The 10,075-nt window shown below is 45.7% G+C and overlaps 1 protein-coding gene across 1 annotated transcript in view; it reads left to right on the top strand.

Moving 5' to 3' along the window:
• Positions 1–4,646: 4,646 nt before the first annotated feature.
• The window catches only part of COL25A1 (collagen type XXV alpha 1 chain), a 291,973-nt gene continuing 286,544 nt past the window's right edge, over positions 4,647–10,075 (top strand). The window contains exons 1-2 of the mRNA XM_058803801.1: positions 4,647–5,021; positions 5,577–5,646. Of these exons, the coding sequence (XP_058659784.1) occupies positions 4,647–5,021; positions 5,577–5,646 (445 nt within the window). The remainder of the gene's footprint in view (positions 5,022–5,576; positions 5,647–10,075) is intronic.

The following is a 10,075-nucleotide window of genomic DNA, read 5'->3' as shown; positions in this document are numbered from 1 at the left end:
AGCGGGAACCTCTGCAGAAGAAGGGTTTGCATAACCATTATTAACCATTTGAGCGTTTATCTTTGTGTGTGTTGCCTCAGCTCTAACTCAAGATCCTAGACTCCAGTCCCTATTTGTATTTACTCCCTGCCTTCTGCCTTTCCTGATCATATGTGCAATATATATCACAAATTGAACATGGCTTGTTGTTTCAGCAGATGAATGCTTGTTTTTCACACATCTGTTTTAGTCACAAATTTATGTTGTATCTGGTAAAGAAATCCAGTAATGGACTGTGGATTGGTCAGCCAGAATACATCATGCTGTAGACATAAAAATATGGAAAGAACTCCAGACACTAGTCCTGTCTGGTGGAAAACTGTTATCTGCAAACACCATCCACGTCTTCAAACACAGACCCATGAAATGCAAACAGTAGCATCTCGTGTCAATACCTTTGGCCTGGCCATACACAAGATCTGCTGAAACGTGGCCTTTAGAGATTTGAATCTTCAAAGTCAGCCTCTTGGTGGGAAGTGGGGCTGCCTTAGGTCTTTGTGCATGAGCTCTTCAAGCAGACCTTACTTAAAACTCTCCTCCTTTTGCTGCTGTTTGAGTTGGAGTGCTGCAGATTTGCCATTTCTTTCACTGCACCTGTATGTGTTAATGGTATACAAAATTATTCCAGGTGTACTCAAAATACCAGGTGTACAGGTATTAATTTCAAGCTGCTGTATTCTGGCTATCAGATACAAAATAGGCTTTTAAAGAATTTAAAGTTTTTTGTAACTTAAACTTGCATGGTATACCTTAAATGTCTGAGATAAGGTTCTTGGCAGCAAGCAGTTAAATTACTGCTTGCCCATGTGAAGTGCAGTCTGGTTTACTCCTGGAATAGAAGTTTAACTCGTTAGGCCAAGTGACTCCCTCTAATTCAAGACCTATAAATCTTCACCAATAAAAAAGGTTAAAAATACAGTGGCTTTTTTTAAGATAGAGAGGGGAAAAAAAAAAGAAACCGTGTTCTTTCATTGCATGGGTAGCATTCTCAAAAGTGCTACAGCAATCTGGTTTTAATCTTAGTTATGATCCTAAGTAGATGCCTTCTTGACTCTGGCATCATCATGGCTGCAAAATAAGAAGCAGGCTCACTGGCACTGAGCATATGCATGTCCTGGATTCGCTCTGCCTCCCGCTTGTGGAAAGCTGGCAAAAGCAGCAAACAATGTGCCTTAACACTTTTTTCCTCTGGTTGATTGTGTTTAGATGGGACAAGCACATTGCAAAGCTGCTGCTTGTCCACTTGATGGTATCAAGTAACTGAGCATGGGAGGGTATGGCTGCTTTAATGCTCTCAACTCGGGCAGACGTGATCAGAGATTTTTATAACAGGTAAAACATCTGTGTTATGTTCTTCGCCTACACAAACAACTCCTGTGCTAGATTTAATCAGACTGTGCATAATATAGCTTGCTGCTTGGATTCTGCAGTCCAGTCCAGTCTGTTCTGGACCAACCTTGCCGTGAAGTGGATAAATAATGACTCCATCAGGAAAATTACCATGGTTCTGCTGCAAGCAGAGGACACTGCTAATTTGCATTTTCAAAAACTCTTTTATCTATTTCTAGGTGAAAACACATTAGGGAAAAAAAGCTATGGGAAATAATTTGTTCTTTAACTCTGCCATTATCAAGTAATTTCTAAGTATTTAAACAAACTTTTAGCTGACATCTTTCTGAGAACCAAGCTTTAGCAAAAGGAAAAATGCAACTTTAGGCTGGGGCAAGGAGGAAGACTTGATACTGGTCTTTCTCCTCTCACTCTTCTTCATCATGTTTCTCCTTGTCCAAGGATATATTTGAGCAAACCCATGTACACATGAGCATGAGCCTCATCTCTTTTCAGAGCTGAGACCAGGCAGGGCTAGCTTTTCTCCCAGTTGTGTAGAAGTATAGCTAGCCATTGTGAGAAAGAGCATGGAAACAATTTCTTGGGTATTTTAGAGTTCTGCTTTCCCGGCTTGGACTTTGATTCTAGTTTGGCAGATTTTTCTATTTGTCCCTGACAGAAAAAAGACAGGTTTCCCATCATACCCTTTCAGAATAAAAAACATCTAGCATGGGATTGCTATTCAGTAGGAAAAGGGCTTTGCACTGTAACCCATAGAAACATGGTAATCTGGCTCATTTGGCAACCTTTTTGATGGCAAATCTAAGGTAACAAGGGACTTTCTGTGTCAGGCTATTAAATTTCAGATGTAGAATATGCCTTGCCTGAAGAGAACGGATGGCATGATGCTGGGACAGAAAGATGTTTGGGCAGAAATATTGCATCATTTGGCCAAGCAAACATTGAGCCATGTCACACTGGCCTATGGGTACGTGTTTGTCTGTGCCCCGTGTGGAGGATATCCGTACCTGCCCTGAAATAAGAAGAGCTGATCCCAGGAGGAGATGTCACCGTGGCCCCGATGAGCAGTGCCCAGCTGCACACCACAAGTGAGGCAGGGCAGCTGTGAGGCAGCGGCGGGCTGTGGGCAGCCATCCTGCTCCCCACGGCGCCTCACTGACCCCCTGCAGAAAATGGCAATCGTGTCCCGAGGGTTTGCAGGGTTCCTTTGCTGGATGTCACCACGAGCAGGGTGAGTAATGGCGCTGGCTACTAACAACAGGGGGTAATGTGAGGCGCTGGAGCAGGCGCCAATGGCTCCCAGCACCTCGTGTGCTGCCAGCCGCTCTGTACGAGCCTGGGCACTGCTCAGACCATACTCGGGGAGCCCATGCTGAGCGCCAAATAAGAGCATGTCGCTAGTACTTATTTTCTGCTGCCAGTTTATTAATTCCAAATACTATTTCAACTTCTTATTGCCGACAGATAGTCTGTGAGCAAGTCCTTGTTTTGAAAAGTGCAGTTGTTATTCCCACATCCTGACCATAAGGTATGTGCTGCTTGGTGGAATTTGTTTGTAAACGCTCCCTTGCAACCCTCAACTGCTTATTGTGAAGAAACTATCACCTAGGGCTATGTAATCATGGTTTCTTCTCTCTCACTAGAGTACACAAAACTTTTTGTTTAGAAAGAAGAGACAAATGATGAAGAATAAATGACTAGCTATGAACTTCTGGTACACTTCATTAAAAGTCTAAGTAATTAGACTGAAACCCTCAGAGCTTTTTGGATACATGTTTTCATGGCAGTTGTGACTGCTTGAATACTTGGGAAACAATAGGTAATAAAACTGCACAAATATGATTCCATAAGGAAATTTGATCCACAGTATAAACCAACACTCTTGGTCGTGTCTGAGAAGCGCCATAGTTGGACAAATCTCTTTTTCATCACATATCTTTTAAGTAGTCAGTATTCACATAAATAAACACCAAACTGGGTGAGCTATGTGTTCTTTCAACATCTGGTCCTGCTTTAAGAAGTTTCTCTGGTTCAAAAAGTGTATCCAATACAAGAAATGTCACACAAAAGTGCCTTATAGGAGATGTACTGCAGTAATGCCCAGGTGAGAACCAAACTGCAGCAGGTCAATGAAGCATTTGGACAGTAAGAGGCAGAAAGGAAAGGACCAGAAACCACCAAGCTTCCCATCAGTTCTTTGGACGTTGATGCTCCTTTTCTAGTCAACCAAAGCAGGCACAATGAAAACTTCACAGTGTGTATGGAATAGTGAAGAAGCAACTTGATAAATAAACAAGCAGAAAGAAAACTGGCTAAAATTAAACCTTCATACAATAGGAGGTTAGTGCACGCTGCTTCTTTGGAAGTGAGCTCTCACGTCGCCTGCCTGCGAGGGTGAGTTACACACGTTTATCCTCCGCACTTTAAAAAAAGAACGGGACAACGGACCGCTCCCGTGCTTTATGCCCGCACCGTGGGCATGACAGCCCAGCCATAAACCGCCGTAAATTCCCTCGGTGTTCCGGAGCTGCCCTCGCCGCCCCCTCCCCGGTACCACCCGGCATGGGAGCCCCTCCCGGGGCCTCTGCGACCCTCGCCCTCCTAATTTGTGAGTCTGATGTCCAGCAGGCCGTGCATGCATTATGCAAAGAGAGCCCCCGCGGCCCGCAGGCCGCCCCTCCGCCTAGGTGAATAAATTATGCCGATGAGGGCGGGGATGCGGGGCAGCGCGGGCTGCCTGCCGCCTGCGGGCTTCCCCGCCTGGCGCGGCGCGGCTGCTGGGCGCCGGCAGGCAGGTGGAGCGGGAGCAACAAGTCCTCCGGCGGCGGCGGCAGCGGGGAGGGGAGCGGGAGGCGGAGGGGGGGCGCTTCCCGCCCCGCGCCTGAAAACCTCTCTGACAAGTGGCATAAGCACTCGCAGAGCACGCTGCTCCCTGCGAAGGGCGGCTGGAAGCCGGGGGGCACGCCTCGCACCCAGCCCCGCTGCCGGCCTGTGGCTCGCCGCCCCCGCCTCCCGCCGCCGCCTCTGCCGCGGGGTGGGTCGCGACCCGCTGCCGGCGGTGCGCCGTGCGGTGCGGGCTGCGGAGCGCCGCCGCTTCGCCTTCAAAGTGTGTCAGCCGGCTGCGGGCTTTGCTTCTACTTGCCGCGGGTTTTCTTTTTTTCTTCTGTTAAATAACTGTTTTGCCGTTTTATTATTTATTTTTTTCCTACTTCGTTGCTGTTATTTTTGTTATCGTTGTTTGTAAACTAATTGCCTCCATGGGGGGCGGAGGAAAGGAAATCAAAGCTGCCGCAGCTGAAGGGTGTGCGAGCACGCTGGGGAAGAGCCGAAGAGCCGCAGGACAGGATGGCAGCGGGAAGCCCGGCCTCGGGAAGCCCGGCTGTGGCGGGGACCGCTGCCCGCGGCGGGCCGGGCCGGTCGGCTCCGCGCTGGCCGCGCTCCTCTCGGCGCTGGCCGCGGCCTCCTGCGTCTACCTGGGGGTGCGGACCAGCGACCTCCAGGCCAGGGTCGCGGCCATCGAAGGCGCCCGAGGGGGCTTCTCTGCCGCCGCCCCGCTCCCGCCGCTGCCCGGCGTTTCCTTGGAGCAGCTGAACGCGATGATGCAGGAGAAAGTGGAGCGACTTCTCGCCCAGGTGTGCGGGACGGGGGTGGCCGCTGCGTGCGGTGTGCGTGTGGGGGGCATGGGGGTTGCTCGGGGCGGCGGGCGGCCGAGGCCGTGAGGAGGGTGGCCCGGGGCGAGCTGCTCGGGTGGGAGGTGGAGGGAGAAGCGGGAAAGTGAGCCCGGAACCCCGTGGGGCGGCGGGGCCGGGGGAGGAGCGGGCCGGGGGCGCCCCGGGCTGCTGGAGCGGCGGGATGGGGATCGGGGGTAGCCCTGCTGAGGCGCTTCTCTCATGGGTGACTCGCGGCCGTCCCTGCGCCTCTGCACCGCGCGTGTGGAGCCGGCGCCAAGAGCGGGGTCACTTGGGCGCGGAGCGAGAGCCCCCAGGTGTCGGGCTTGGCGGTGTCCCTGTGGGGTGCTGAGCTCACTGAGACACCTCAGGCCGAGTCCGAGCCCCGGAGCCGTCGCTGGTTGCGCAGCCCCGGGCATAGCGGTAAATTCCAGAGTGCGACCGCGGTCGGGAGCGCTGCCTGTGGCGGGCAAGCTCCTCGCCGAGTGCCCGCCCTCATGTTGCTTCTCTCGCCCCCAGAAATCCTACGAGCACTTGGCCAAAATACGAGTAGCGAGAGAAGCGGCTCCAGAGTGCAACTGCCCACCAGGTAACACACACAGCTCGGGAATCTCCTCTCGGAGGCTTGTAACTCTGGGCTGTTTGATATCCCATGTTTTTGAAATACACTAAATCAGGTCCAGGGAATGCCTCTTCAATCAACAGCTGTTCCTTGGGTGCAAAAGATGTAAAAATGCAGCGAAACCAGAAAATAACTGGTTGTCACTGTGGCTCTAGATTGGAATTAATGCTAATGAAAACCACTCATTAGGCTGGATGTTGCCAAACAAGAACACTTGTGAAGACGTTCATGATCCACTCTAACAGCTGAAATATATTGTTTTAAATGGGGTAGTACTGAATCAAGGCACTGTGTACTCAACTTGGGAAGTGAAGCAAAAGCCCCTAGCAAAAATATTGAACGATTTATAACATAGATTGAAATAGGTGGAGGGTCTGTTGCAAGTTAGCAGTAATATATACATGAGTCTTTTACAGTGTTGTTTTTCTGTAGTCTTGGTGGAAAGCAGTTTCCCTAGGAAGGAATTGCAGGTTTTTCCTACTGAAGGTTCAAAACCATGTGTGTTTGTGCACATTTCCACTTGACTTTGGAAATGGGCCCTTCTAATACTGCACAGTTGTTTGTACATTCACAATGCAATATTTCTGTGGTCTTTGTGCTCCTTTGTGGTAGTCTGATAACTGTCAGTGTTGTTTTAGCTTTATAAAATTCTTCTAACCTACATCCAACTTTATCTAGCATCTTACAAGTTAAGAAAATAATGCCAGTGTTTCACAAGGAATGTAGGAGTTCGAGCATCCTCTGTGATGAGGCACAATAGATGCAGAGGATGCTTTGCATGTCCTCTCACTCTGTTTGAAAAACCATCTCCTTTACAGGTAGAATATCGACTGTCAACAGGACTTAAGCTGATAATGCTTGCCAGCAGGATGTGTGATAGTACTGGTATATAAGGAAGGAGCTTTCCTGGTTTAGGATTCAATTCCTGTCAAACTCATCAGTCTGAAGGGACTGCTGAATCTCAGTGTTAAAGCTGCCTAGTGATTGGTGCTTTATTTTTGTTATGATACAGCTGAGAACAGAGCGCTTGCTGGTATTGGAGTTGCCGCAGCTATCATGGGGAAGGGCAATGTGTGACTTGGATTGGTTTTAAAAAAGAGTGCATAGAATTACTCCCAGTTAGTTTTCGTAAGGAACACTGGTTTCCTGCTGTAGTATATATATGTATATTTCTCTAAGGCTAACATAAGCAAACTGTTCTTATTTATTCTGTTGCTTGACTCCAGTGAATTACAAGATGCAAGTCTGTGCGCAGAAAAGAGAGTTACTCATCATGTTGTTTGCAATGATGCATTCTGTGAGCCTGAAATTATGTTTAATTTGATGCTAAGCTCTTTCCCTCTTTCTTCTTCCTTGTTTAAATCCATCTGTTATCATATTTTCGCTTACTGTTTTCCTACTTAAGGTCAATATCTACTTTTTCGTGGTTGGTGTTACATGCTGCTTTACTTCTTCACTACCACTAGAGCTCCACATTATACCAATTTTTATCTGACCTTTTTTTCTTAAGTACATGTTTTCAAATAGATAACGAGCAACAGAATATTTCTCACATGCATTGTAAAAATCCTTATTACATGAGAGTCAAAGCGATTTGGGGAATGTATACAAGGGAGCAAGTTTTATAAGACCAGGAAAACTTACATGAATCATTACAAAGTAAAAAAAAAAAAAAGTTGCAGAGAGGAGGGATTAGAAATGTGATATGGAGCTTTTCACCTCTTGGTAGCTGTTTCAATTTGGAAGCAAGTTTTGTAGTGACTGAAAGTTGTTGCCATGTGGTAGCCTCGTTTTGCAGTTGATGCTCTCATGCTTGTTGCCAGTGGACAGGTGTCTACCTCAAAATGGAATCATCTTGGGAGCCTTGTCTGAGAGAGCAGGGGCTGAGTGGCACCACCACCTGAGGACAGTGCCTTCCTAACTGCAGGCATCAGGCAGAGCAGGAGGGGATAGAGCAAATAAATTGTTGCTTTTTCATTTGGTTCCCTCTGTTATAACTCCTTTTAGGCTGCACAAGATGGGCTTTTGTTTTAATCCTTAATGTTGCTGTTACAAACAGTTATGTTCAAAAAGTGTCATGGTACATCCGTGGTTTTTCTGTTGCCTGCTGTTTGCAAAGCCAAAGAGTACATTGCTTCTTTCTCACATGGTTCCCTTTTGCTTCTGTATTTTGCTCAACTTTTGTTTCTTTCCTGTGTTTCTGTAATAATAAAATACATGTCTGTTAGAGATGACTTTGGAAGGCCTCCATGATACAGAGGTGATTTTTGAAATGTCTCTGTGTTGTGAGAGAAAGTCACCACTGAATGGCCACCAGGACAGTTTCCCCTCATCCTTCTCTTCAAAGAGGAATAAAGATTATTTAAAAGTAGGTTACATTGTTCTCTGCCAAAAGAAGAGAAGGAAGCTCAATCTACAGACAGGAGGGTGAGAATGTGGCCTCTGGTTCAGGATTAAAGTTATGCAACTGGCGTAGATGTGATTAGCTTGAGATTTTCATCCCCTTTTGCCTCTCTATGGTTGGAACCTGCACATTCAAAGTGGGTTTGAATTGGCTCAGTTACCTATTGGAAGCCAGATTCACAAGCTCACAGCTTGCAGGGCAGTCTCCATGTGGCTCCTTTTAATTCAGTGGTAGCCTTGAATTTCAGCTAGTGTGAAGAGTGATCACATTTCTCTTTGAAAACTTTATTTTCACTAAATGTGATTTTTCTTATTCTTTAGTTCTGTTTTCTTATGAAAGAAACACAATGTGGGGTGATGTTAGAGTTTTGGTTTTAATTCTGTGCAACTAAAACCATTTACCAAAGATTTTGTAAATATTTTAAAAATTACAATAGCAAGCATTCTTTCTCTTCTTAAAGCAGAGTAATAAAGTTTGAAAAGTAAATTTGTGCTGACATTCCTCTTAAATTACCTCAGCTCTAATAAGAGTGCCAGTGTAAATCTTGTGCTTTTAGCTGCTGCTGCAGTCACTGCTGGTAGTTGGCCTTTTGCACATAGCACTGGGAGGCAAATTGAGTGGCTGAAATAATTTTAAGCATAATAAATTAATTTTCATTTGCCAGGTGTATTTTTTAAGTTGATGTTTTTCTACTTTAAAATATGAAGAGAAAATGTAGGTGTGTAGATACTTGTTTCATACTTCTAAATCTTCCTCTAAGTGGCTGTGGGAGCATAATCAGCTCTTATGAGGAACAGTCCAGCACCATGCTGGGTACTTCTTACTAAGTGCCAAGAATTACACAGTTGTGGGAAGAGTAACACATACAGAAGGCACAGGGATACTCCTCATTCAACAGAATTTAAAGAAATTTTTTTTGTAGATTCTTTCAGATTTTCCTCATCCCAATGTCATTCACATGTGAATGTACCTGTAGACTTCAACAAAAATGGACATATGCAGTTCTGTGCCATGATGTCTCATAGTGTAAGTGATCCTCAGAGCCTGCTCTGGAGTCACATGAAATTGGCGGGAGTAGGAATGAAATCTGGTAGTACAAGAAGTTCAAGCTTTCTCAGCAGGAAGGCTGGCAGGTGATTATGTTGGTCCCTTTTGACCAGTGCCCAGTTTTAGGAAGTAATCACTTTTTTCCCCCCATTTTCTATTTTTAGGAAAAGCTTTATAGTGAATTTATTCTTTAAAGGCACACATTTCTTTAGTTCTGCAATGACAAAGTGTAAGTTACATAAGAGATGTCTTTAACTGTATAGCTATACAACACACTGTGTATGTATGTTCACTATAACTTGCATGTAAAGTTATGGGGTCTGTAGGTTTTGAGATTTGTTTTGGGGTTTTTTCTTCCCCAGAACATTAGCTGAACTTCAGTGTTGCATACTTGCCAAAGTTGACTGGAAATTTTATTTTGTTTTTCTTCAGTGCCACAGGTAATGTTTCTTTGTTCTTTCTCTTGTATATTTCCCATCAGGAAACATATATTTTTCTTCCTCTTGTGACTTCAGGGCCTTCACAGACTCTTTCCCTTTCTGTAGCTTCAAACTCTTTCCACAGACGCTCTGGTCATTCTTTCTTAGCCAGCTATTTTGTGCTGTTTTTGTGATCGTGCCATCTTGATTCTCTGTTCCAGTCCTAGAGAGCTTTATGGTTTGGCATTTGAAGTACCTCCAATTTCACAATGCAATTTGCTGCCATCAGGTTTGTTTCAGTGTAGTTGCATGTGTATAAACCTGTTCATTCAGGATGAAATGCCATAAGCCAAGGGTGGTTTTTTTTGAGGGAATATAGAATACCAATTGGTCTTTTTCTTGGTTATGATAGATCCAGTGCAAAAACTGTGTTCTATGGCTACAGTTCTTCAGTAGGATGATGAATCTGCTGTATGTATTTTGATAGCAGCATGGATAGTGAAAAATCAGTGTATTTTCTTAGAGT

Source organism: Ammospiza caudacuta, chromosome 4 (genome assembly GCF_027887145.1).
Source record: "Ammospiza caudacuta isolate bAmmCau1 chromosome 4, bAmmCau1.pri, whole genome shotgun sequence".
NCBI classification, from domain to species: domain Eukaryota; kingdom Metazoa; phylum Chordata; class Aves; order Passeriformes; family Passerellidae; genus Ammospiza; species Ammospiza caudacuta.
The sequence above is the reverse complement of the archived record's forward strand: the minus strand, read 5'-3'. Positions and strand labels throughout refer to the sequence as shown.